Source organism: Alligator mississippiensis, chromosome 14, assembly GCF_030867095.1.
Source record: "Alligator mississippiensis isolate rAllMis1 chromosome 14, rAllMis1, whole genome shotgun sequence".
Classification (NCBI taxonomy): Eukaryota; Metazoa; Chordata; order Crocodylia; family Alligatoridae; genus Alligator; species Alligator mississippiensis.
In genome coordinates, this window is record NC_081837.1 from 1263826 (window position 1) to 1290248 (window position 26423).

The 26423-nt window shown below is 69.5% G+C and overlaps 1 protein-coding gene across 3 annotated transcripts; it reads right to left on the minus strand.

Moving 5' to 3' along the window:
• Positions 1-1990: 1990 nt before the first annotated feature.
• SEZ6 (seizure related 6 homolog) lies at positions 1991-25828 on the minus strand. 3 transcript variants are annotated; one of them, XM_059717140.1, is made up of 17 exons: positions 25704-25828; positions 11818-12558; positions 11524-11663; positions 9811-10003; positions 7975-8160; positions 7686-7854; positions 7352-7518; positions 6757-6951; positions 6520-6658; positions 6208-6404; positions 5808-6002; positions 5394-5585; positions 4990-5187; positions 4618-4656; positions 4200-4320; positions 3927-4029; positions 1991-3699 (listed from the first exon to the last, which is right to left on the minus strand). In XM_059717140.1, the coding sequence occupies exons 1-17, from the start codon at positions 25807-25809 to the stop codon at positions 3673-3675; spliced, it is 3108 nt and encodes a 1035-aa protein (XP_059573123.1). In that variant the 5' UTR covers positions 25810-25828; the 3' UTR covers positions 1991-3672. The 3 variants fall into 3 exon arrangements, with proteins under 3 accessions (XP_059573123.1, XP_059573122.1, XP_059573121.1); XM_059717139.1 differs by having other exon boundaries at positions 1991-3702; positions 25704-25827; XM_059717138.1 differs by having other exon boundaries at positions 1991-3718; positions 25704-25827.
• Between the last annotated feature and the right edge of the window lie 595 nt (positions 25829-26423).

The following is a 26423-nucleotide window of genomic DNA, read 5'->3' on the forward strand; positions in this document are numbered from 1 at the left end:
CCCCGCCGCCGCCCCCGCGCAGGCGCAGCGCCGCCGCGCCCCCCCCCCAACTCCCCCCAGCGCGCAGGCGCAGTGGCGGCGGGTCCGGGCGCAGGCGCCAGCTGGCGGCGCGGCGGCACTGCGCAGGCGCGGGGCGGGGGGGGGCGCAGGCGCGCCGAGGCTCGGCCGGCCCTGACCGGACGCGCGGGGCGGGCGGCGCAGGCGCACGGCGCGGAGGGGGAGGGAAGAAAGGGGAGGGAGGGGAAGGGTCTTGTTGCGCAGGCGCGCGGAGGGATGAGTGCTGCGCAGGCGCGGCTGGGCTGGGCTGGGCTGGGCTGGGCTGGAGGAGGGGTGGTGGTGGTGCGCGGCGCGGCCGGCAGGGGGAGACCTGCTGCTGCCACGTGGGGGTGCATGGGGGTGCACAAAGCTGGGGGGCAGGCTGGGTGCAGAGGGGGACTGTGCATGGTGAAGTGGGGGCAGGATTCGTGCCTGTAGCAGCTGGCACCCCTTCCTGCTTGCCTGGCTGGGGCTGCCCCCTCCTCAGGGGCCCCTCTCGGCTCAGCCCCTCCCCAGCCCTCTGCTGCTGGATCAGGCCCCAAATCCCCAAAGTCACGAGCACCAGTGTTTTCCCCTGAAGCTCCTGTCACCGGGCAGCCCTGCAGGGCAGGAGTCACGCCAGGCCAAGGGGGGGAGCGGTGGCGGGGGCTGGTGCCCTGGGCTTGGCCCGCGCCTGCTGCAGCCTGAAGAGGGCCCGGCTCTCCCTGTGGGTCCCCTGGGGCAGCCAGGCCTGGCCTCTCCTGGGGCAGCTTTGTGCATGGAGACTCCTGCAGGACCTGGGCTGGGACCCATCTCACCCCTCCCAGAGCAGCTGCTGGATGTGGCCCCGCTCCTCTGGATGTCTGTGCCCCCCACAAGGAGCCTCCGCACCCCAAGGAGGAGCTGCCGCGACCCCAGGGCTTGCAGGGGTCGGGACAGGACCGAGCCCTGCCTGTCCTGCCCCCAGCTGTGACGCCACGCGGCTGGTCCCGCGGCAGCCAGCTGGGCTGCGGCCTTGACGTTGGCTGCCTTCACCGTGAAGTCGGGCTGAGCTCCCCCATGAGCGTCACGGCGAGCTGGGCCTGGCGTGCGTGCGTGCATGCACGAGATCCCTCTCCGCTGGCTTTGTTCCTGCCCTCAGTCCTTGCAATGGAGCCACGCAGCGAGCGCTGTCTTCTGCAGATGGGATTTCGCTGCCGGGGGCTCTGGCTGCATCGTGCTGTCAGCTCGGGTTAGCTCAAATCAATTTTCCAGGGGCCGGCGGGAGCCCTCTAGCAGCCGCCCCGATGCCTCCATGCAGCCCTGCTCCGTGCTGCCCCGTGCAACACCCCGACAGCTCGTGCTGGGCATGAGCGATGCTGCGGCTCCACGCGGTCCCCTAAGGCAGGGGCGCATGGGCCAAAGGGAGCCTGAGTGTCGTGGCTCGTGGCCTGGGGCTGCTGGGCTGGGGTCCAGGGCCACTGGGGCAGGTGACGTGCTGCTTCAGGGTCCTGCCTTCCCACGGCCCTGCACTTGGGGCGCCCTGGCATGGAGTTTCGGGGCAGCAGACGCCTGGCTCTGATCCTGAGGGGTGCGGTACCTTCCCATCTCCCACCACGATGTGTGGGCTGCCCTCACGGCCAGTGCTGCCGGGCAGCGGAGACGCAGGTGCAAGGCTCTTGTTGTCCAGCCAGCGCAGGGCTCTGGGGCATCCCTCCTTCGTCCCAGGCTGCGGCCGGACTGACATCCGGGACACTTACCGCTGGTGCAGATCCCAAAGCCATGGTCTTGTCCGCCTGTCTCCCAGTAGCCTGCCCCTCGGCCATCTCCATCCAGCCGTGACCCGGGGCGCAGCCCCCTGAACTGTCCTGGTGGCCTGGCTGAGCCCCGGGCTTCCTCAGCACCCCTAACCCTTGTCAGGACAGTGCCCCCCCATTCCCCCGTGTGACTGCAGGCCCGGCCACCCCCCAGGACGCCTGCACCACGACTGAGCAGCTTCTTCTAAAACACCGGTTTATTAATGAACCAACTGAAAGAAACGATGGGGCTGTCTCCAAAACGGGCGGCGCGGCGGAGGGGCGTATTGTACACGTGACATGTAAAAAGCTTCCTGCCTGGACCAGGGCTTGGCAGGCCAGGGAGGCCGGGACGGGGTCAGTGGCTAGCCCTGGGGAGCCCCTTGCCCTACGGTGCTGGGGAAGGGCCCTGGAGCCTGTCTCCCTGGGGCTGAGCGGGAACAGGCGCTGGCAGTGGAAGCAGGAAGCAATGGTCCTGTAGGGATCGTCCTTGGCCTTGCCCGGCTGCCCGGTCCAGCTGGGTTTCTCACAGAGAACGGCCCGGAGCTGGTCACAGGGCAGGGGCTGGCGAGTCATCTCCAGCACCCCAACGCCCCAGGCCGGCTCCGTGTGCCACCCCTCCTGTGCCCGCAGCTGAGAGATGCAGCCGGGGCCTGCTGGACCCTGGGGTGCATGTGGTGCCAGGCTGGTCTCCGGGCAGAGGTCGCACGTGCAGAGCTGAGCTAGGGGCTGGGATGCCAGGCTGGCCGCAGGGAGCATGGCGTCCGGTGTCTGCCCCCCCCCCCTGCACCTTGTTCAGGCCCCGGGGGGACAAGCAGGGGGCAGAAAGGCCCGGGTCTACTCGCTGCTGCCTACAGGGATGGGGGTCTCTGAGGGGCCTGGAGGAGGCTGCCTGTGGGGTCAGGATGGTGCCCGGGGAGGAGGCGGCTGTGCCGGGCAAGGGACGTGTGTGGCCGGGCACCAGGTCAGCGAATGCAGCATGCTCATGGGGGGGGGGCATGGGCAGGGAGGTGGTGATGGTGGCAGGCAGGGGGCATGGGCAGCGAGGGAAACACACGGCGGGCAGGACGGGGCAGTGCCAGCACCCAGCAAGCAGTGCCCCTCCATTACAGAGCAGATGCAGGAGGCCTGGCCTGGCCCCTGGGCTCTGCCCTTCTCCCCCATCCATCCTGCCCCCTACGCAACCAGCACATTGGGAGCAGGGGATGAGAGGGGAGACCCTGCCCAGGGCGGGACTCTGCCGGCTGGAGGGAGCCTGGTTCAGAGCCGGCACAGGCCTGCAGCTGGCAGACCGCTGTGTTCAGCCTCTGCCCCTTCACCCTGCTCCCCAGGCCGGGGCTGGACATGCCACGCATGCCTGGTCCCCGTGGCTCTGACAGCCAGGACACGGGCAGCACGGCTCTGCAGAGCACCAGCCTGGCCCTGCCCAGCCCTGGGCCAGGCTATGCAAGTGCCCTCGGGCTGTGCTGCCCGTGCCCGGCAGCCAGCCAGGGCAGTGCTGTGAAGAGCCAGCTCTCAGGCAGCGCGCTCAGCTCCCCCGGGCCCGGGCACCACCTGCCCATGTGGCCAGAGGGAGCAGACTCACGCAGGCCTGGCTGGGAACGGGCAGGGCTGGTTCTGGCTGCCACGAAGCCCACGGCTCCGGCACCAGCCAGGAGCAGCTGCCCTGGGGCCAGCCCCTGCGGGGGGAGAGGCAGGACCCAAGGGGCTGGCTCGGCCGGACAATGCTGGCCTGCTCCCGGCGCACGACGGTCCCCTGGGGCAGCATGACATCCCCTCCCAGGGCAGCGCGCGGGCCACAGCTGCTCCAGTGTTGCGGCAGGTGCCTCCTCCTCCTGCTGCTGCTGCTCCAGCTCCAGCTCCGGCTCAGCGCGGCCTCGGCCTAGATGGAGACCTCATATTCCCTCATCTCCTGGGAAAAAGACAGACTGCAGGGGGTTGGACACGTGCCGCGGCTGTGGGGCGCCGCGGGTACGGGGTCCTCCCCAGCCCCTGCAGCTGCAGCGAGACTGCTGCTGCCTCTGCCCACCTCCCCAGGCATCGGCGTGCCCCCCGCTGCCCCCTGGCCCCCACCGCCCCCCAGCCCAGGGCTCCCTGCCCCCATGGCCCCAGCCCCGGGCGGGACTCAGCACTTACTCCGGTCTCGTAGGTGGGGTTGTCAAAGGCCGACTCCACGGTGATGTGGTCGTAGGGGTGTGACCCCGAGAGCGGCAGCTGCAGAGACGGCTTCCCCTGGAGCCTGCGGAGAGGCATGGCCCCGGGGGGGGGGGGGGCAGCGTGGGACTGATGGGCCCGGGGCAGGCTGGGGCTGGGTTGTGCCCATGGGGCAGGACCAAGCCCTGGCAGATCCAGGTGCAGGGCGCAGTGGGCCCAGACAGTGCTCGGCTGAGCTGGCAGCCGGATGCTCACCTGGAGAAGTAGAGGCAAATGCCACCCAGGAGCAATGCCACTGCGACCACGGGCAGGAGAACAGCGACAGCGACGTTGGTGCTCTCCAGCGCAGCCCCCGCAGGCATGGCCTTGGCGACTGCTGGGGAGAGACACGGGCACGGAGGCCCAGCGTGACCAGTGAGGGCAGTGGTTGGCTGAAGCTCAGCAGGGCCCGGGGGACCCTGCCTGGGGGGCCTTCCCCCAGCTCCCGGGACAGCCGTCGGCTCAGCCCCCCCGAAACCCCATCACCTGCTGGCTCAGTGCTCTGGGCCCTGCTCCCGGACCCCATCCCCTGACGCAGCCAGGAGCCAGGCTGCAACCTCGGGGCAAGGGGACCCGTGGGGTGCAGGGTGCACCCATCCCCATGCCCCCGGCAGCCCAGCGCCCAGGCTCTTACCGTCCAGGTTGCGATTGCTGTAGAACTCATCGTAGGAGGCTGGGGAAAGGAAGGGGTGTTAATGGGAGCAGGGTGCAGGGACGGGCAGGGGTCTCTGGGCATCCCAGGCTCAGTGATATAGTGGAACATGACTTCTCTAAAGAACATTACACCACTATAGTCGATGTATTGGTTGATGTATTGATTCTGCGATGAACTGGGATATGGTGTAATGTTCTTTAGAGAAGTCATGTTCCACTATATCCACTATAGTGATATAATGAGATAGTCCCCGGGCTTCAGCCCTGACCATGGACAAATGCTTCACCCACCCCGGGCTAGTCCCAGGCGTTGCGGCCACAGCAGCGCAGAGCCCCTGTGGCACAAACTCACCGGCCTTGCAGAGCGGCGGGGAGCTGCTCCACTGCGAGGGGTGCCCGGGCACGCAGCGCAGACTCGCCTCCCCCAGCAGCACGTGGCCCGCAGTGCACGAGAAGCGCAGGGTGGCCCCGGCCTGGTACAGCCTCTTCTCTGGGGCTTGAGCACCGTGCTCAGGGATGCCCGGGTTGTGGCAGGGCTCATACAGCTCCGCTGTGGGCAGAAGGGCTGGGTGAGACCATGCCCGCACCCTGGCCCAGTTCCCCTGGGGATCTGCCATAGCCTCATGATGTCAGGGCACCCCAGGCTGTGGGTACTCCCCCCCGGCATGGCCCTCCAGGCATGGCCCAGACCCCACCAGGTGGCAAGGAGGGGCCGGGGGAGCGCGGCCCCAGGGCCCCAGCGGGGGATGGCCTTACGGGTGCACTTGGGCAGGCGATCGCTCCACTTGGGGCCGCCTGCCTGGCGGTCGTGGCAGGTGAGGAGCGCGGTGCCCGCCAGGATGTAGCCCTTGTCACACACGAACTGCACAGTGCTGCCCACTGGGAACCTGGTGCTGGAGACCAGGCGGCGGCTGTGCTCCACATCTCCTGGGTCCCTGCACGTGGTCACTGCAGAAAGGGGGGGAAACGCTGTGACCCCTTGCTGGCCCCACACCCCACGGGGCAGCTATGGGGCGGGAGGGGGACAGGCTGCACTGGGGGGGCCTTTGCAACCCAGCCCTGGCACCTGGGCTCCCCTCTGCCATCCCAGTGGCCACCGGCATGATGCCAAGGGCCCAGGCAAGTAGCCCCAGATACAGGCAGGCCCCCCGGGAGGGGCTGGGGGGTCACCTCTCTCGCAGGTGGGCAGGTCTCCACTCCAGGTGAGGTCCCAGTGGCACATGAGCAGGTCGGTGCCCACAATCTCATAGCCCGGGTAGCAGTGGTAGGTCACCACGGTGCCGTGGATCAGCTCGGGGTGCGACGTGGTCTTCCAGCCATTGGGGATCTCGGGCAGCTCGGGGCACGTGTCGTTGCGCGGCACCTCTGCAGGGAGCGTGGGTGAGATAGGCCAGCACGGGGCCGGGGCCAGGGCCAAGCAGGGGGTCTAACGGGGGCTGGGGCCAGGCTGCCTGGTTCCAGCCCAGCTCAGGGAGGGGAGCCTGTGGGGTGGGAGCTAGGGGCCAGGACACCAGGCCGAGCTGGCTGGGACCCTGGGCTGGAGGCAGGGGGCTCAGGCGGGGGCACTCACCATAGAAGTGGATGACGAAGCCTTGCTGGTAGCCGGAGACAGAGCTGCCAGGGTCGGACTGGAACTGGATGGTGACATCGGCCGTGGAGGTGTAGAGCTTGAAGCGGCTGCGTGCACCCGTGAACTGGCCCAGGATGCGGGCGGTCAGGTCGTCCCCGTCGTAGAAGGTCAGCACATCGCCTGTGCCCACGTGCAGCCTGGGGGGCAGGCGGCAAGATGCAAAGGTCACAGCTGGGGGGCCAGGGAGGGTTCCCCCCACTCCAGCAGCCCCAGGGCTGCCCAGTGGACCCCCGGTGCCCCTGCCGCACTCACACACGGATGTCCAGCATGACGCGCTTGTCTTGCTCCACGTGCAGCCCCCAAATGCAGTCCTGGCCCTTGCCGTAGGCCTCCGGCCAGTTGGGCGACAGGACGACGCCGGCCGAGTCCGTGATCTCCCCGCTGCACACAGCTGTGGGCGACGTGGCAGCGCTAAGCCCCAGGGGTGCCGCCAGCTCAAGGCACCCTGGGGCTGCACTCCTCCCCTCCCCACCTCCCCGCGGTGCAGACCTCGGCAGGCCGGCTCCGTCTCGTTCCACTGCGGGTCGGTGGGGTCCACGCACTCGATGACCACGGAGCCCTGCTCCAGCGTGTAGCCGGGGTCGCAGCTGAACTCCACGGTGGCGCCCAGCGCGTAGGCTGCGTCGCTGGTGGTGAAGTTGCCGTACTTGACGAAGGGCTCGTAGCAGTGCCCGGGCTGGAAGGCTGCGGGGGAGCGAGCTGTGCTGACGAGGGGCATGGCGGGATTCATAGATTTCCAGGGTCGGAAGGGACCTGCTGGATCCTCGGGTCCGACCCCGTGCTCCAGGCAGGAAAGAGCGCTGGGGTTAAGTAACCCCAGCCAGATGCCTGTCTAATCTCCTCGTGAACACCTCCCAGGTAGGGGAAAGCACCACCTCCCGTGGAAGCCCGTTCCACAGTTTGGCAACTCTTCCCATAAAGAATTTCTTCCTTATGTCCAATCTAAATCTGTTCTCCTGCAGTTTGTGGCCATTATTTCTGGTAACCCCAAGGGGTGCCCTGGTAAACAGAGCGTCCCCTATTTCCTGCTGCCCCCCCAGTGAGTTTGTAGGCAGCAGGCAGGGATGGGGGGGCCTGGGCTCACCCTCGTAGCGCAGGGCCACGCCGGCGGCTGCGCCACTGCTGTCGGTCGTGAGCTCCACGAAGAAGTGGCGGGCGGTGCTGAGCAGCCCCTCGATGGGCAGGTACTCCACCTCGTACGAGTCGTACACCGGCGGCGCCTCCACGCCGTTCCCATTGCGGATGATGAGCCTGCAGGCCACGCTGGGTCAGGACACGGGGACCGCGGCAGGGGCAGCCTCCACCCCGGCTCTGGGGGTGCCCAGACACCTGGGCTCTCCCAGCTCTGGGAGGGGAGTGGGGCCAGTCCGGGGCAGAAGGGCATCCCCGGTCCCTGCACCCAGGGCCCCACCACGCACCGGTCGTCATCCTCGGCCAGCGAGACCTTCTCGAAGTGCAGGTGCAGGCGCTGCCCGGGCGGTGCCTCCAGCAGCCAGTGGCAGGTCAGGTTGTTGCTGTAGGTCCCGGGGAAGCCGGGCGAGACGACGCGCCCCAGGGAGGCGTTCCGGATCACACCCCCGCAGGCCGCTGCAACGGGACGTGCCGCTGGGGGGCTGGACCCAACACCCCCACTGCCCCCGCCCTGGTGCCACGGGCACCCAGGCCACGGGGCAGCCCTTGGGCCCCCCGTCCGGCGCCCAGACTCACCCACGCAGAGGGGCTCCCTGCCACTCCAGAAGGGGCGGGTGGCGTTGAGGCAGGTGAGGGCGTGGGGGCCCTGCAGCTGGTAGCCGGCGGCGCAGGAGAAGTAGGCATCGCCGCCCGGGTGCAGGCTGGTGACCGAGACGTCCCCATAGGCCGGGCGTGAGGGGAAGCGGCAGCTCAGCACGTAGGCTGCGGGCACAGGACACGGGCAGTGCGTGGCCTGCTTCCCCGGGGTCTGGGGTCCCAGGCGGGGGGACCCGCCGGGGCAGGAGCGGGGCCACGAACAGGGCACGCAGTGCCAGCCCACAGCCACCAGGTGGCAGCAAGCCCTTCTGCATGGCACCTGCCAGCCCAGGCCCCGATCCTGGTGCTGCCCAAGGCCGGTGCCACCTGGGCTGAGGCTGGGCTGGGCTGGGCAGGGCAGGGCTGGATGTGCTGCAACACATTTGGTATTGGCACAAAGGATCCTTTGGTCCCCTCCCGGTGCAGGGCCCTGGCAGCAGTGGGCGCCGCACGGGGCCGGGACGAGGAGCCGTGGCTCCCCCTGCCCGGGCCACGGGGCCGAGCCACTGGAGGGGCCGGGATCCCTGGGGAGTGCGGCCGCACGGGGCAGTGGGTCAGGCCCAGCCCTGGCCCCGGGGCCTCGCCACCTGCCCCTACGCACTGGGGCAAGCACTCAGCCCTGGCCTGCCCAGTCCGGCCTGGCCCTGTGGCCACCCGACCCCAGCCCCGGGCTCACGCGCTGCCAGGCCGTGGCGGAGGGGAGCACCGGGTGCTGCGTCTCCACCGCTAATTTGCTGCACGTTGCCATGGCGACCCCGGCAGCGGGAAGCACTCGGCACAATCTGTTCTTATTTTCCCATTAATATGGCTGGGGCGGGAGCAGGAGCAGGAGCAGGAGCAGGAGCAGGAGCAGGAGCAGGCGGGGGAGAGCGGGGCAGGACACCCCTTGCTCCCAACCCACAGCCCCAACAGCCTGACTGGTGCCCCTCACCCCCAACCCGCAGCCCCCATTGCGCCCTGCCGGTGCCCCTCACTCCTGAAACCCGGTGACCCCAAGCCCAGCCCTGGGCTCCCAGCACACACCCACCCCCAAATCTCTCGCTGCCCCAGACGCTAGAGCAAGCACCAGGCGCCTGAGCCCCCCAGGTCCCGCCTTGGCACCAGGGTCGCTCCCAGGCAGGGAACAGGCAAGACACGTGGCTCCCCAGCCCTGAGACCCAGACGCCCCGGGCCCTGGCCAGTCCCAGCTCCGGCCGCCTGTGCCGCACGTGGGGCCGTGTCTGTGCAGCTGGTCGATTCTTTCTGTCCACGGTGAAAGTTAGAGGCGGTGAAACTGCAGCCGCCATGAGGGAGGCTGGGCCCTGTGGCCCCATCTTCACCTGCAGCCCCTGCCCCGGGTCCCGCAGCTCCTTTGGCCCCCGCGATACCAGGGCCCGGCCGGGGCAGGGGCAGGTCCAGCTGCCCAGCACCTGCTGGAGCCCCGAGTCCGGGTCCCGGCGGCACGGGCAGAGCCTCCCCTCGGGTCTCCGTGACAAGGTGCTGCTCGGCGGTAATTACGCTAAACGAGCCCGTAATTGCTGGCGCCAATTATCTCCCCATTAGCGCTCCTCTCCGGTTGGTGCCCGCGTAACCTGGCGGCGGCACAGATTAGCTGCGCACAGATTGCCAAGCTGCGAGGGAGCTAATTGTCCCCGACGGGCCGCAGCGGTGGGGGCTAGAGACACCGCCGGGTGCTGCTCCCTGCACCGGGCACCTAGGCCACGAGCCGTGGCAGGGGTGCCCAGGCGGGTGGCTGGGCTTGCCTGGGGCTGCCGGGGATGGGGGAGCGCCCCTTACCTTGGAAGCGGAAGCGGAAGGCGCCGGCGCGGGCGGGCGCGGGGCTCTGGTACCGCACGGCCACCTGGTTGCTGGGGCTGCGGATGACCTGGCCCCGCAGGAGGAAGGACTCGTTAGCCAGGACCACGGGCTCGGCGCCACCGACCGTCTCCACCGTCACGGCCTCCCCCTCCAGCAGGCTGATGTTCTGCACCTGCGGGCACGGGGCATCGTCAGCTCTCCCAGCCCTGCTCCCACGCCCCTGCGCAGCCACGCGCACCATCACCTCCGGCCCAGGCTCCAGCGCCGCAGCAGCAGGGGCCAGGCCTCACCCCAGCCTGGGGCAGAGCAGAGAGCAGCACAGATTCCCCTGCCCTGGGTGGCCAAACCCTGGCCTGTGCCCGTGCTTGCGCCCGCTCCCCCAGGCCCTGCCCCGGCAGCTCTCCCGGCACCGGGAAAGCGTCTTCCACGAGTCACTGAGCGCGGTGATGGCTGTCTGTGCCGCGCACCCGCGCCGCCCACACCTTTCAAACTCACTTAGCCTCGCCATAAATCTTGGCCCCGACCCGGCAGGGCCGATGAGGCGGAGGTGGCGCCGGGGCAGGCACCGGGCTCCGCTGAGCCGCGGCCAGACGGGGCTTTGCAGGAGAGACCGGGCCTGCAACTGGGCGCTGTTGGGCTTTGCAGGACGGTGGGTCCCAACCTTTTTGGCCCCCTTGGAAAAGACCAGCTCATCACTTCCACAGAGATTTTTGACCAGAGGAAACCCCCCGAGCGGGGCTGTGGCTGCAAGGTGCTCCGCCAGATGTGGCAGGGCAGGACTGGGGGGCAGAGGGGCTGCGGGTCGGGAGTGAGGGGCACCGGCAGGGCTGGGGTGGGGGCTGCGGGTGGGCAGTGAGGGGAGCTCACGCAGAACCCACGCGCCCTGCCCAGCCCCCCAAGCCCCTGCCTTTTAGTGGCAGCGCAGCCTTTGCTCCATCGCCATGGAAACGGCTGCGGTCCCCAGCCAGCACGCATCCTGGGCAGCCGTGGCTCCCGGTGGCAGAGCAGCAACGCCCGGCTCGGGGGACACGTCCGCAGGATCGGGGCCGCCCAGCCGGGCAAGCAGAGCCTGCGGCTGCCCCCTCCTGCCGGAGCCCCCGCCTGGGACGCTCAGCGGCTTGGCCGAGCTGCGGGAAGGACCCAGGCGTCCGGGGCCGGGCTGGGAGCGGAGGGGTCTCCATCCCCAGGCCCCATGCCCCTGCCCCATGGCAAAGCAGACGCCCTCCAGCCTCCCTGCACGGCGGTGACCTCGTGTACGGCGAGCTGGAAGCCTCTGCTGCTGCCGGGACCTAATTAGGCCACGCGGGGATGGGCTCAAATGTCGGCCAAGCCCCACGTGCCGTGAGCTGACATTCAACCATGCGGCTCCAGCGCTTCCCAGAGCGGGGGGGCAGGGAGGATGCCCAGCCCTTCCCCGTGGGCAGCGCACTCCCTGCCCCGGGCTTGCTCCTGGCTTCTCCCCTGCCAGGGCCACTGCCAGCCCTGGGGTCATCCAGCCTCTGGACAACTGAGCCCCCGGTGCCCGCTGCCCACGCCCCTCCCTGGGGCACACCAAGCCGCCAGCCCTTTGTCCAGCCCCAGCTTGGTGCATCCAGAGGGAGACGTGGCACGTGCATGAGGCCTCCCCATGCCCGTCCCAGCTTGCACACACACGGCTTGCCAACCCCATCCGCCCCGGCCACCTGCACTGACCTTGATCTCCACGCCGTAGCCGGGGTACACGGAGATGGCATAGGTGCAGTCCAGGCTGCCCTCGGGGCCCGAGCTGGGGCCGGGCGGCTCCGGAGACTCCAGGGAGCCCTCGGGGCCCGTGAGGTTCCAGGCGCACGGAGCTGGAAAGCAGCAAGAGCCGATGGGCCGTGTGCCGGCTGCGCCAGTCCCCAGCCCCCCACGCCCAGCATCCCCCAGGGGCCACAGCAAGCCCCCAGAGCCTCCCCTGCACGAGCCCACCCTAAACCCCGCAGCCCAGCTGGCACGGGCTCTCACCTGGCGCCGGCCCCGTGGTGATGGTGGTGGTGGTGATGAGGGTGGTGCTGGTGGTGTCCTCGTCATCCCCAGAAGCCGTGGCGCTGGGGGTCACTGCTGTCTGGGGCTCCACAGCCTGGGGCAGGGTTGGGCCAGGCACCTGGGGGGGTGCCACCAGGGCTGGGGGGCTGGAGGCGCTCGGGGGGCTGCTGGTCACCGTGACGGGGCCCGGGCGCGGCAGGCCGGTGGGGGAGAAGGTCGGGGCAGGGGTGACCAGGGGCTCCGTGCGCACCGGCCCGGGGACAGCGGCACGTGGCTCTGGCCACGGCACCACAGGGCCCGCGGCCGTGGCCAGCAGCTCCGTGGTGAAGACCGGCCTGGCCATTTCAGGTGTCCCCTCCACGTCCCCAGCCTCGGCTCTGTTGCCCATCAGTGCTGTGGGGGCGGAGGGCGTGCTGGGCTCAGGGAAGGCCGGGGGCTCATCCGGACGTGCCAGGCTGGGTGCAGGCGTCGGGGCAAGTGGCTCGGGTGGGTCAGGTGGGTCGGGGCGCTGCGCACCCCCGAGGAAGGGCCCTGGGCGGGGGGCGTCCCGCAGGAAGTCCTCCAGCAGCGGGTGGTGGTTGAGCAGGTCGAGCGGGGGGGCCGTGGTGACGAAGCGGGCCTCGGCCGCGGGCTCGTCCGGCGTGGGCAGCGCCGTCGGCTCCTCCTCCCAGCTGCCCGCTCCCTTGCGGGCCAGCGCGTTGGGCGCCTCGGGCTGCAGCCCTGCAACAAGGAGACGGCACAAGGCAGCGGCAGTCAGCGGGGCCCCTTGTCCCCAGCGCCAGCCCTGCCCCCTGGCACCCCAGGGCTCTGCTGGGAGCCTGCGGGCTGTGCCCAGAGAGACCCTCCTGCTTAACTGGAGGTGGCACCTGCTGCTCCGCGTGCCGAAGGGTGCATGTGCATGCATGTGCGTGTGGGCATTGCCATGCATGTGCATGCACGCAGGAGGTCCCCGGCTGGTGTCCCTCACTCCTGACCCGCGGCCCCCTGCCCCACACCCCATGATGCTCCGGGAAGAATTGCCCCACGGGGCCAGCGGTGCAGGGAGCGGGGTCCCGCGGGGAGTCCCGGTGCGGGGCTGTGACCCCCGAGGAGCCAGAGCTCCAGGCTGGGCCCGCGCCGGCGTGTGCAAGGAGCCATGGCCCTGGGGGTGCGGGCAGGGTCCTGGCCAGCATACGTGGCCGGCTGCCCTGCCACGGAGCCTCCCACCCCCATGGGACCACGGCTCCGGCTAGAGGGACATGATGCCGGTTGCCATGGCTACTCGGGCTGCTCTGTGCGCAGCAGATGCTCGTGGGAGGCCGGTGGGGCCGAGGGCCGGGCCCCGCCACGGGCAGGCTCCCCTCGCCCAGCCCCACGACGCCCCGCAGGCCTCGGCCCCACAGCCGGCTCCCAAGGGGCCTCAGAAGAGACAGGTCAGGGGCTTGAACAGAGCCCCCACGCAGCCCCATCCAGCTGCTGCCCCCGGGCCCCCCGCGGCAGCGTCCCTCCACTGCCACCCGACACCCATCACGTGGCTCCGGGAGCTGGGGCTTGATGCAAGCAGCAAGCCCCATGCACAGACCACGCGCTACCACAGGGCAGGGCAGGCGGGGAGCGCTGGGGTGTGGGCTCCATGGCAGGGTCCCGCCGCGGACGCCATGCTCCAGCCCTGCACACGGTCTCCCGAGCTGCGCAACCCCCGCACGGAGCCCGTGAGGCCTCGGGACGGAACGAGAACGGGCCTCGCCAGCCCCAGCAAGCGTTGGGCAGGCCTCCCGGCGCCCTCACCACCCCTGCCCCGAGGCATCCAGCACCCACCCTGGAGGCACCCAGGAGCCCGGTAACACCTGGCTCGGGACCCCGCCGGAGCGAGGCCTGGGACCCCCGGGGCACCCCGCGCTGCAGGCCCTACAGCAACACGGCAGCTGTTTGCTCCACTGCCCGGGGCCTGGCAGGGGCCACGATGCACCCGCCACGGGCACCTGGCACCTGCGTCGGCTGCGGTCGAGGGGCTCGCCAAGGCGTCAAGGTGGGGCAGGGGCTGCGTTAGCAGGCAGGACACGTCTCGCGTGCGGCGGCACGGGCCCGATGACACGATACTGCCAATTAGTGGGTAATTATCCCGTGCCGCACCAAGGGCATGGCCCTGCCAGGATTAATGACTGCGCTGCTGCCGCCTGCGAGGCACCGGGGAGGAGCCAGCTCCGTGCTGGGAGGGAGCTCTGGGCTCCCGGGGCGTCCGCAGGGCCCAGGGCCAGGTGGGCGCCCGCTCGCAGCCGCACCGGTGCCCTGCAGCCCGGGACAGAGCGCCACGAGGCCAGGCCGAGCCTGGTGCAGCCACATCCACGTCCCCTCCCCTGGCTGGGGAGCAGCTGGCCTGGGCCTGGAGCCTACGTGCCCGGGGGCCGCCACTGCCATGGCCCCCCTGCAAGCGGAGCGGGCGCAGGCGCCGGTGCTCACTGCAGCAGCCCAGAGGCGAACTTGCACCCAGCGCGCAGGAAATTATTTTTTAATAGGATCCATTTATTAGCCCATAAAAGTTAATGAGTTTATACTGGAGGGCACCGGGATCCCGCGTCGCTGTAATAGGGGATTAGTGCTGCAGCCCGGCCCCCCGCCTCGTTACCTGCTGCCTGCAACGCTGCACCCCCATGCCCAGACATGGGCCCTGTGGTCCTGCAGCCACCGGCTGCCATGCGTGGGCTCTCCTGGCAGCTGAGGCCCTGCCACCCACAGAGGCCCCTGGGAGCCGGACAGCTCGGGGCAGCGGTACGGGGACCAGCCGCCAGCCCAGCAGCCGAGTGACCCCACAGCCACCCAGGCTAGGGCACAGCGGCTTGCCCAGGCGCTGACCGGGGGGCTGGCACCTGGGTGCCTGCACCAGCTCGCGGAAGCCCCCAACGTGGACTCCCGGGGGGTTGGGGGGCCAGGGATGGGGAGCTGGGGTCAGCTTCCCTGGGTTTCCCACGAGCATGGGGGCACCGGCCCCCTCCCTGCTTCCCTCCCTCCCTCCCCGCGCCAGGCTGCGCTGCCAGGCTTTGCAGTGGCAGTGGCAGTGGCTGCGCAGCGACTGCTCTCGTTCCAATCAAGCAGCAATCAGCCCGTTTCCAGGTACCTTTCCCTAGTAACAAGCAGCCAGCTTGGTGGGGGCTCTGGTGGAGAGCAGGGGGCACCCTGGCAGCACTGGCATGGGGAGTCTCGGGGTGGTACCAGGCTGAGCCTGGCAAGTGCCCTGCGCCCCAGCCATGCCCAAGATGGAGCTGGCACTGCCTGGAGGGTCCGCAGGGTCTTGCACCCATCCCCTGGGGCTGGCAGGGCTGGGGGGCCCTCGTGAGCTGAGCCCGAGAGGGAGCCGGCAGCCGCAGCGCTGCCCGGACAATGCTGCGAGGAGCCGTGGTGAGCGGCCGTGTCCCAGCCCAGCATAAAAACGAGGACGCGGGGCCTGGCCCAACCCCAGGAGGCTGCGGCGCCCATGGCAGGGCAGCCCCATGCGCAGGGGCAGGGCGGAGGCTCGCAGCACCCAGCTGAGCCGGCCATGACGCTGGGACAGGCAGAGCCAGCAGCCCCCGCAAGCAACTGGGGAGGCCTCAGCCCTCCATCTCCACCAGACTATTCAACACGGGCAGGAGCCGGAGGTGGGACAGGTGCCCGCACCGTGGGTGCCTGCGTGGTGCGGTGCGGCGCAGCGCATGGCCGGGCTGCCCGGCCTCCGGGTGCTGACTGTACAAGGCAGGGTTTGTTTTCCAATTTAAAATCTAATCTGGCCGTGCCCCGCGGGCCAGGCTGGCAGCCGTGATGAATGAGCTGTCAGGCGCCCGGCGCCTCACATTAACCTTCCTGTCGCTTGTCCCTGCTTCTCTGCGCAGCTTCCCCCTCATTGCCCCCCTCTGCCCCTGCACCCACCGCGGGGGCTGCCACGGGTGGCACTGTGGTGGGCAGCGCCTGGGGACTGCACCCAGATCAGCACCAGTGCAGCCCCTGCGCCTGGGGGCCCTCGAGCCACAGTGCACTGTGCAATGGGCCAGCTCCCTCTGGGGTAGCCGGGGGCTGCGGGTCAGGAGTGAGGGGCACTGGCAGGGATGCAGGGGTAGGGGGCTATGGGTCAGGAGTGAGGGGCACCGGCAGGGCTGGGAGCTGCATGGCACCTGGGCTGGTCCCCATGGGGATGCTCGGAGCGGGGCCAGCCCTGTGCTTCCCCCAGCTGCCTGCCTGGCCCTGGTACCAGCCTGTCACGTGCCCACGCACACCCACCCCGCGTCTGCCCTTGGCTGGGCGTTTGCCCCGGGACTCTGCATCCTCCCTGCCTCCTCATCCTGGCCCGCGGCGGGCGCCCCCAGGGGAGGTGAGGGGCAGGGTCTGGGCATCAGCTCCCAGTCCACACGCCGTGCTCCAGCCGCCAGGAGCAGAGCAGCCCCAGGAAAGGTCACAAGCAACAGACCGTTGCGAGGGCTGCGCCGTGCTGTGCCGGTGACCTTTCCCTGCCAGGGTGAGGAGGGACTGCAGCCACGCTCCCACCCCCAGCTCCGGGAGCCCAGGGCTCCCCCCCACCCTCGCCGCTGGCTGCCAGGGCTAACGCAGGAAAGTCGATGGCCTGACGGAGGGTGCTCCGTCCTTGGCACAGCAGCCGTGTAGGCCCCAGCAGGTGCCCAGCAGCACATGCCGGAGCCAGGAGCGCTAAGGAGAGCAGACAGGCAGCCCCACGGGAGGCGGTTGAGACGCGGCAGGAAGGGACGGGGGAAGCCTTCGCTCCTGCCCTGTGCTCGCAGGCACCAGGGTCAGTGGGAGCGGGCTGGGTGCTGCATGGTGGTGCCCAGGGGGCTCAGCTAGCACCAGCGAGACACCAGGTGTTACAGCTGCCAGAGGCAGTCCCCCAGGCACGGGGCCGGGGCAGGCTCGAGGGACGCTGCAGCTGGTGCCTCTGCTCCCCCCCCTGCTCCTGCCAGCTGCTGCACTGCTGCCGGCGCAGGTGGGCCCAGCTCCGGGACCACGCGGGCCCTGGACGCCGGAGGAAACCAGCAGCTCAACTGGCAGGTCGTGGCTGGGAGGGGCTGTCCCTGGGCAGAGGCAATGCCCGCAGGCAGGGGTGGCCGGGAGCGGCAGTGCCAGGAGCTCGGCGGGGCTGCGGCGCTTGCACGTTCCTGGTAGCGCAGGCGGGGAAGTGTTTGCCCTTGTGCGCCGCGCGCTTCTCCTTGAATTGAACAGTCATTTACCCACTGACACGTGTCACATGTCGCCTCAACGGGCCCCCCGAGCATCGCGGAGTAGCGCTGCAATGACAAATGACGACTGACATGTCAACTAGTGCCTGGAAATTACAGTCGTGCCGTGGTAACGGAGCCACCCCGTGCGGCGTGCCCGCCTGCCCCTCTGCGGGGCACCGCCGCACCCTCAGCGGGATGCCCACACAGCGGGGACAGGTCTCGGGGGTGTGGGGACGGAAGCCATGGCCTGAGCAGATGCCAGGAGCTCCCGCTCTGCCCCCAGCGTCATGCTCCCGGGGCTGCAGGCTCGGAGCCGTGGCTTCAAGTAGGGACCTGCCTGGGCACAAGGCGCCTCTGGAGCCCCTGCAAGCAGTAATGCCCAAACAGGGCCAGAGGCAGCAGGTGTCCAAGCCCTTCTCCATCCCTGGCCCTGGCACCAACGGTCCCAGAGCCGGCTCAGCCCTCCAAGCTAGGGGTTGCCTCGTGAGCCTCAGCAAGGCAGGGGGATGAGGGGGCAGGCGCACTCCAGCCCCATGGAGGACAAGGGGCAGCAAAGGGGTTGGGGGCAGAGCAGACAAGACCTCCCAGGCAGCTGGAGCCTGCCACACTGCAGCAGCAGGCTCCCACCCCCTGCCCCCGGGTGCCGCGCCCAGCACACGTCGATGGCCACGCTCTCCCTCCGGAGCAAATGCATTTGCACAGCAATTTCCCCGGCCGCGACGATGATGAATGGTGCAATCCGGGCCCGGAGCACTAGACCCCAGCGTGCTGCAGAGGCAGCCTCAGCCTCGTGGGAGAGCATCCTGTCCTGGCACCGCGGCCCCTGGGGTGTGAGGGGAGGGGAGCCCAGTGCCCAGGACTGGCCGCTTGGCCTGTGCTGGCACAGGTGAGACTGGGCAGAGGCCCCCAGGAGCTCCCTGCCCCCAGACATTTGGAGATGCAGCAAGAGGGGCCTGGGAGCTAGGCCTGGCCCATGCCCAGACCCCGTCGCACAGCCCGGCGGGCACGAGGGTACCGCACGACACCGAGCGCTCAGGCGCACTAATCCCCCCGCAGCCCAGGCAGGAGCCCGGCTGCCAGCCCCGCGCCGCTCTCCGTGCGCCTTATCTCCCGCCTGCACGGCCGCGCGGGGGGCGGCGCTGGCTGGAGCTGCCGCTTGGCTGAGCTCCTGGCCTGCTCCAGCGCCGCGGGGAACAGAAGCTGCTTTCTTCCCCCCCATCCCCTCCTCCCCCCAGCTCACAGGCAGCAAAGCTTATTCTGCGTCAGAGGCTGCAGTGCGAGCGCTGGAGCTGGGCCTGGCGCCTGAGCCGTGGGGCAGGGGTGAAGCCAGGGGCCTTTGGGGTGCTGAGCACCGTGGGGCAGCTCCAGCCCCTTCTGCTGCCTGACAATGCCAGCAGGGCCCAGCCCGGAGGCTCCCGGGGGCAAGGGAAGGGGTGGGCAGCCCCGCGCAAGGTGCTGTACAAATACCTCCCAGCACCGGGCAGGGGGAGCAGGCCCCCTCATCCCAGCTGCCTTGGGAAGGACAGGACCGGAGCCCCCATGCCCCGCCCAGCTGCTGCACCGCCGCGTCGAGCCAGGCAGGCGGGGGTCCCCCTCTACCCGCTGCCGAACAAGCCCGTTCAAGCCGGACGGCGAATGCAGGCGCCCGGTAATTCTGCTGCCAAAGCCTCCCGCTGTGCCCCGGGGAAGATTTAATTATTGCTCCTTATCTCGTCCGCCTGGGAACAAAAGCCGTCAAGAATATGGAGCCAGCAGGGAAGAACGATGCCACCTCCCCCCAACTCCCTCGTGCCACCCCCACCCCCATGCCCACCCTCGGCCCAACAGCTCTGGGCCAGGCCCTGGAGCAGGGCCCGGTGGGCACAGGGGGCAGGCGACCTCCTGGGGGAGAGACTGGCGCTGCACATGCTTTGCACTGGCCGTGCCCTCGAGGGTGGATGCAATGGACCTTCTGCCCCAAAGCAGTGCCCGAGCCAGATGCCTGCCCCCACTGCTGAGGAGCTGGCAGCAGTGCCCTGCGGGGCGGGGGGCATGGGCAGCCACTGGGGCTTGCACCAGACGCTGCTTGCAGCAACTGCTGATTTACTCTGGGCTGGTCAATAAGGCTGTGAATAACTCTCAGCACACGTGGCTCTGATGGCCACAGAGTCGGCGTGGCTGCAGGCCTCAGCAGGGGGCACTGCCTGCAGCTGCTGGTGCAGAGCGCGGTGGCGCAAGGCTATGCACCCCTCCCTAGCAAGCAGTGCTGCAAAGACAGGCGGCTTGCCAGGCACAGCCCAGCCCCACGCTTGCAGGATAGGTCCCAGCCCCGCACCTGCCCCCTTCCCTCAAGCACCCCAGGAGCCTGCACTCGTAGCCGGGGGCTCGGGCAGGCTGCTGCCCCTCAGCCTGGGCTGGGTGGCAGATGCAGGCAGGAGCTGTGCATGCCCAGGTGGGCTCCCCTTGCTGCTGGCACCAGGGCGCTCTGCTCCAGCGAGCGTGACAGGGGATGCACCCCCCCAGTGCCAGCATCGCTATGCAGAGAAAGGCTCAGTGCATGGAGATGCGCCACGACCTGCATTTCCTCCGGGCCCTGGGCCAGCAGAAGGCAGGCCCAGGTGGTGCCAGGCGGGCAAGAGGCCTCCACAGCGGCTGGGTCACCGAACTCCATCTGATCTTGAATTTCAGCTGCCTGCCTCCATTTTCCCCAGGTCGCGGCAGCGCTCACGCAGCTGATGAATATTTGAAACCTTCAGCACATCTTGTTACTGGATTTAAATTATACATGTGGTGGTGCCCGCTGGAGCTGAGCAGCCAGCCGGCGCCCTGCACCTTGCAGCCCTGCCCCACCTGCACGCCCGCTCCCATCCGGCGCCCTGACCTATGTGCCTTCCCCGTCCCGGGAGGGGCCCAGCCTTCGCGGCACCCAGAGCCAGCCTGGGACTGCAAGTGCCCTGTGCTGAGGGCTGGCATCTGCTGCGACCCCCTTCCAGCCCCCAGCCATGGGAGGGGCAGGATAGGACACGGGGGAACCCAAGGGGACCCCAGCAGGCTCCAGGTGCTCGCTTGCAGGACCTGGGGCCTGGGTGGGGGGACGTGGGGGGCTGGGCTGGGGCAAAGGCAAGGGGTGGCCCAGGGCCCAGCCCAGCACGTGCATGGGGTGCAGGGTGCCGGTAGGGGCCGGGGAGGTCCTTTGCTCCCGGGGGGCAGCATTGCATGCAGCGAGCTTTGTGCCGTCTCTGCTGCCCCGGGCTCAGTCTTGTCATCAGCCCACTCCTGCTGCTGCAGGGCCGTGACCCTGCCCGGGCCCCACCATGGTACCTCTGCCAAGTCCTACCATGGGCGCTCGCTGGCTAACGAGGCCGCCTGGCACAGGGGCCCCCACCCACCGTCGCACCACCCACAGCTCCCCGAGCCAGCCTCGCGCCGGGCCCTGGCCTGCTTCCCCACTGCTGGCAGAGCCGCTGGGGATGGAGAAGGGAAAAGGGAGAAGGGAGAAGGGAGAAGGGGGGCGGCATGCTCCGGCAAAGCGCCGCTTTGCAACACAATAGCTGCTGCTGCACAATGCGGCCGCCACAGGCTCCCGGCACCAAGGACGCCGCGTCGCCGGGAACGGCTGCACTTGAGCGGCAGGCAGGGCCGCATGACGCCCGTGCCCGGCATTGGGAAAGGGCCTCGCGAGCACTGCCTGGACAGCAGCCCGGGCGCAGCTTAGTCATCGTGCCGGTGGGCCCGGGCTGCGTGCCCGCCACCCACCTGCACCCGGGGTGCGGGCAGCCAGAGCCCAGCAGGCCCCGCACCCCGCTCCCGGCCCTGCCAGCCACCCCGGGGCCGCGGCCCCAGCCCGGCGTGGCTCCATTTCATTTCTCTTGTTTCGGCAGCTGATGAATTAGGGCTGCCCGGGGATCCTTGTTGTGTAAGTTTATATGCTGGCTGGCTGTTACCGGAGAGGAATCCATTACCGCACTGTTTATGGGCGGCTTTCAGAGGCAATCTTTCAATTGTGTGCGTTTAAAGAATTGATTGGAGGCTAAATTATCCTCTCGGGCTGCATCCGGCAAAGGCAGAGCCGCAGCTTCCTCCGCTCTGCCCCTCCCCGGACCACCACGGTCAGAGGGTCCGTCTGGGCCCTGCCACGGCCTCGGCCACGGCACACCCACCGCAGCAGGCAGCCGCTTGGCCTTTGGGGCAGGCACCAAAGCGGGCCCCACGTTGCTGGTATCAACCCCTCCTGCTGCCGGGTGCAGCCAGCTCGCTGCTCAGCCAGGGGCTCCGCTCCTCCCCGAGTGCCCCCAGCACCCCCTTCCTGGTGCTGGCACTGCCCTCTCCACCGTGCCAGCTTTCCCTGTCCTTGGGGCATCTCTTTTTGGGGCCACGGCTGCCTGCTGACACCAGGACATAGCCATGAGGCTTGGATCCAGCCTTGTCCCCATGTTCACAGGCAGCGTGGAGACTGGAGACGGGGACCAGTGGCTGCGCCCTCCCCTTCCCCCCGGCTCAGGGAGCGAAGCACAGCTTAGCTCAGTGGCTCCGACATGGCTGTGGTTCTCTCCGGCACCGAGGCCACGTGCTGCTCACGGCTGCCCCCAGGTTATGGCGCAACTCCTTCAGAAGCTGGAGACCCCCACGAGCTGCCGGGCCTGACAGCCAGCCATACTTCAAAGGGTCGGGGATGGTCCAGCGAGCACTGCCGGCCCCAGACAAGCGCCACGGGCTCTCGAGACCAGGGATCAGAGTGGCGGCTGCATGCGCCCCTTCATCTGTGCACCACCCACTTGCCAGCTGCAGCACGGGCCAGGGGGCAGGACGACTCCTCCCAGAGCTGCACCGAGCCGTCTGCTCCAAGCCCCCTGGGCCACCCAAGCCTAGTGGGGGCTCTGATCTGGAGAGAGCTGGAGCTGGCAGGGACCCCAAGGAAGGGCACAGGGGTCTGCAGTGCTCGGCCTTCTCCTCCCAGCAACATCCACAGCCCCAGGTTTTTCCGCAGCTCTGCCAGCTGCCCCCACGCCCAGCCCTGTGCCCGCACAAACTCTGCTGGCAACAGCCTGTCCTGGCCTCCCTGCAGACACCACTGCCCAGCGTAGCTCCACTGCCCGCAGACCCAGGGCCTTTGGGGACCCCTGACCACGCAAAGCACGTGCAACACACTGGGGCCTGGCACACCCCAGCCTGAGACCAGGGGCAGGATCAGGGCTGCTGCATCCTCTCTCCCTTCCCAAGCAGGCTCCTGTCCTGGCAGCAGCTCCTTCCAGGCCTGCACTGGGCCCTGCCACATGCTCCCACCTGCCTGTCTGCCTTCTCCCCACCCCCCGTGCTCCTCGCCAGCGCCTACCTTTCCCCTGCGCTGCTCCAGAGCAGCCCACATGCAGAGTTTAATTAACTTTATTGATATTCAGAAATTAGGGGAACGACGAAAGGTAATTGCTCATTAAAAATCATTAAACTGACACAGCAGGCACCGTGCACACAGCCTCATGCCTTGCAATTATGGCAAGAGCCTTCCTGGTGGGGCCCAGGACCCCCGGCATGATGGGACCAGCTCCCGGCCCACCCCGAGGACCACGAGGGGGAAGGCAAAGGGCTGTGAGCACTGGCTGGAGCCACCCAGGGTTTCCTAGCTCATCAGAGCTGCTGGTTGACACACTTGGTAAGAGCACCTGAGCCTCCTCCCCGTGCCCGCCTGCTGCAGTGCTGCAACAGGTCCACGGGGCCAGGGGCACAGGGCAGGGGGGCTGCTGGGCAGAGGCTGGTCTCTCCTGCTCAGTCCCAGCCGTGCGTGAAGGGTGGGCAGGGGACAGGAGTGTTTCAGCCTGGCCTGTGCAGCCTATCTTTACCCCCAGGCTCCCAGCCCACACCTGCGCTGGAGGTGGCATCAAACCCCAGCTCGTCTCCTGTGCAGGGCTCCGGATGCAGTAGCAGAGCAGCAAGGAACCGCCTGACCTGCAGCTGCACCTTCAGGGAAAGTCTGGGCAGTCGGGGTGAGGGGGCCCAGCCGCCCATCACTGCCCAGGTCTGGGGGCACTGCACACCTGGGCAGCCTCCTGGCACAGAGCAGTGAGGGCAGGCTGCCTGTAACCCCGCAGGGGCAGTGTGCACCTCGGTGCAGCCAGAGCCTGAGCTCACCTACCCTGGCATTGATCCAGAGACTTCTGGTGCAACCCCAGCATCAGAGCCCTGCCAGGGGCCCCCAGGACTCACCCAGCCGACGCTGCCCAGGGTGAGCCCGGGCCGCAGGGTTGTTGCACCTGGCAGGCCACCCCGCAAGGCGTGCTGGGAAGGGCTGCCTGTGCCAGACGCAGCCTGGGATGCTGACGTCTGTGCCGTGCTTGCCGGGCGAGATTACTGCCTGCAACATATGGTGGTTTATGTAACCAGCCACCCAGGGCTTCTCTCTGTCACGGCGTGTGCCTGCCAGGCGCCTCGCCCTCGTGCAGCCCACATGGGCCCGCAGCAGCCCAGGGCCCACGAACCAGCCAGGACAGCACAGAAGCAGCAGCTCCCCCAGCCCCGCGGGAGAGATCAGCTCCCGCATCCCTGCCAGGGCCTTAGCAGCCAGGAAGACCCGTGGGAAGCAGCGGGAGCCAAGCCTCCTGGCTGCAAGGAGCTGTGCACTGTCTGCAAGGAGCTCCGCGTGCGGCAGCCCCTGCGCTTCGCTGCCTCTCAGCTGGGCGACGGCAGAGCATGGCCAGGTGGCAGAGGGCAGGCGAGGTGCCTGTAGGCAATGCAGGGCCTCGCTGGCCAGCCCGAGCCCCCAAGCAGGCTGCGGCAGGGAGCTGCAGGGAAGGAGCTGTGGCTTCCTCTGTGCCCAGCAGCCTGGCAGCCACCATCTCCCTCCTGCCTCAGCTCCCTGAGGGTTTCCAGCACCAGCAGCTCTGCATCCACGCAGACACGTGCAGCCACAGCCCCCTGTCTGGACGCAGCCCCCCCACAGCACACCCACCCGGGGCTCCAAGAGCATCCGGGCAACCCCTGCAGCCGGCGCGTGAGGTGGGGAGGAGGCCTGGCCTGGAAATGCAGCCCTGGCGGTGACTCCTACGCGGGCCCACCCTTCTACCATGCCATTTCTCAGCCGAAGGGGAAGCTGCAACGTGCGCCTGTTCCCACAGCAAGTTTAATTGCAGCCTCCCACGGCCCCGGCTAATACGTGTCTGTTTGGAAAGCTGTAATTTTCCTGCACTCAAGAGCTGAGCGAGGCAGGCCCAGAGCTCGCGGCTCCCACCCTGGCAAGCGCCAGCTTTCCTGCACACTGTGCTCCAGGCCCCGGCTCTGGCCCCTGCTGCCGCGGCCACCGCAGGCTCACCCCGGCCTCCTGCCATCTGGCTGGCTTCGAGCGCTGCCTCCCCGGAGCGGGCCGCGTCGCTCCTGCCATATGGCCGTCTCCAGAACAGCGACGCGGAGATGGAACAAACAAGGCCGGCACGGCGCAGCCCGGCCTGCTCGCTGCCACCTTTCCCAGCCGGCCCCTCTCCGGCGGCACCCAGTATCAGACACGGGGCAAGACACGCTCCCACTCCCCCAGCACTGGGGTGTGGTTGCTGTGTGTTATCCCTACGGCGAGCTCCTGGCAGCCCCTGCTTAGCACAGAGACGAGCCTGCCATGGCTTCAGCATCAGCTCTCCGGGGCCTGGGGGCACAGGAGCTGCATGCGGCTCCCCAGCCCCTGCCCGGCCATGGAGGCTCCAGCATGAAGCATGTCACCGCTCTCAAGATGGCCTCTGTCTTCCCAGGCGGCAGCCGGACAAGTAATCCCAGCAGAGAGCCGGCGCAACAGGGAGCACTGGGGCAGTGTGACCGAGCCAGGGGGCTCTGGCACGTGGGATCCATCCCCGAGCGAGGGAGACGCATCACAGAGACACAGACCCAGCAGCCCCAGAGCCACAGGGGCAGGGGCAGCAGTGGCAGGAAGGGCGCAGCAGATTTTTAAGGGATGCCCCGGGCAGATACAACCAGGCCTCGTTCCCAGGCCCCGCAAGCAGTGCTGACAAGCCTGACCCCGCAGCCCGACCCCACGGGGCCAGATGGCCTCTACTCGGGGAACCGACGTGCCTGCCGGGAGCCAGGGGGGTGAGGGCCTGATCCAGAGCCTGGCAGGGAGCACGCTGCTGGGCCTGGGCTTTGCCTCCATGCCAGGTGGTTGCAGGCAGTGGAGCCAGCTCCTCCCATGGGCAGTTGTCCCCTGGCCGAGCCAGGCACTGCGACCCCTGCCCTGGGGCCCAGCCCACCCAGCCGGGGTCCCTCCCAAGGAGGTGGCTGTGGCAAGCCGGCCGGGGCAGCTGCGGGGGGTGAGAAGGTGGTGAAGGCGAGGGGTAAAGCCCCAGGCCCAGCCCCGCAACCCCTGGGCTGAGCCCCACAGCCCCCCCGAGACCGCTCCGTGCGGGTCCAGGGCAGAGCCGGGCAGCGGAGCAGCCGCGGGGGGCGCGGGGAGGGGGGAGCCGGTGCGGGACCGTGCCGGGCCGAGGTGCGGGAGGCAGAGCTGGGCGCTGGCACCGCACCCCGCGGACCGCGCGCGCCCCGGGGCCGAGCGGAGCGGAGCGGAGCGGAGCCGGCCGGCCCGGGAGTTTGCGGGAGCGGAACTTGAGGAAGTTTGCTCCGGGGCGGGGGGGTCCGGCCGGGGGGGGGGGGGTCCGGGCGCCGCGGCGGGGACACGATCCCGGCCGGCCCGCGGGGCCCGGGGCCCTCGCCCCCGGCGCCGCCGAGAAGCCCTACCTGGAGCCCGGGCGCGGAGCGGGAGCGGCAGCTGGAGCGGGAGCAGCGCGGCCAGGAGGAGGCAGGCGGCGCCGCGGCCGGCCGGACCCGCTGCCGGGGCCCCCATGCGCGGGCGGGGCGGGGGCCGGGCCGGGCCGGGCCGGGGTGCGGGCGCCGGCGGTGCGGGAGCGGCGCGGGAGCGGAGCGGAGCGGAGCGGAGCGGGGGCGCGTTCAGCACCGCGGACAGCGCCCGGCGTCTGCTCCGGAGCGGCGGGCGGCGCAGAACAGCTCCTACCGTAACGCTGCGAGTACTGCGCCCCCCGGATCTGCGGGGGCGCCCGGCCCGCAGCGCGGCCCGCCCGCCCGGCTCCCCTCCGCCCCCGCGGCTCGCCGGGCAGTGCCGGGGCCGGCCGGGGGCACCCGGGGCACGCCATGGCCCCGAGGACAGTGACCGGGGACGTCCAGGCCGAGGGCTGCTGCATCCGCCCCGCCGGCTTCGGGACCCGCCTGGCGGGGTGCCCACGCTGGCACAGGGCAGCCCCCCGGGGCCACCTGGCTCTGGCCGGATCAGGCCCTTGCCCTGCCCCAGCACTGCTCAGTGGCACGGCTGCCTGAGACCGTGCTCCGGCCCTGGGCTCCGAGCCCTGGTGGCAGCCCCGGACCTGTCCCCCTTCTCCCTTCTCCGGGGGGCCCGAACAGGAGGCCCCTTCCTGCCTCCCCCGGGAGAAGCATCAGGCCAGC

Bases quoted from the DNA above. Each gene is read 5' to 3' on its own strand.
- SEZ6 (XM_059717138.1), bottom strand. From the start codon at position 25,809: ATGGGGGCCCCGGCAGCGGGTCCGGCCGGCCGCGGCGCCGCCTGCCTC. The intron at 8,161-9,810 runs GTAAGGGGCGCT...CTGTGCCCGCAG, and splicing joins CTTCCGCTTCCGCTTCCAAG to CCTACGTGCTGAGCTGCCGC. The intron at 6,003-6,207 runs GTGAGTGCCCCC...CGCTCCCTGCAG, and splicing joins CTTCGTCATCCACTTCTATG to AGGTGCCGCGCAACGACACG.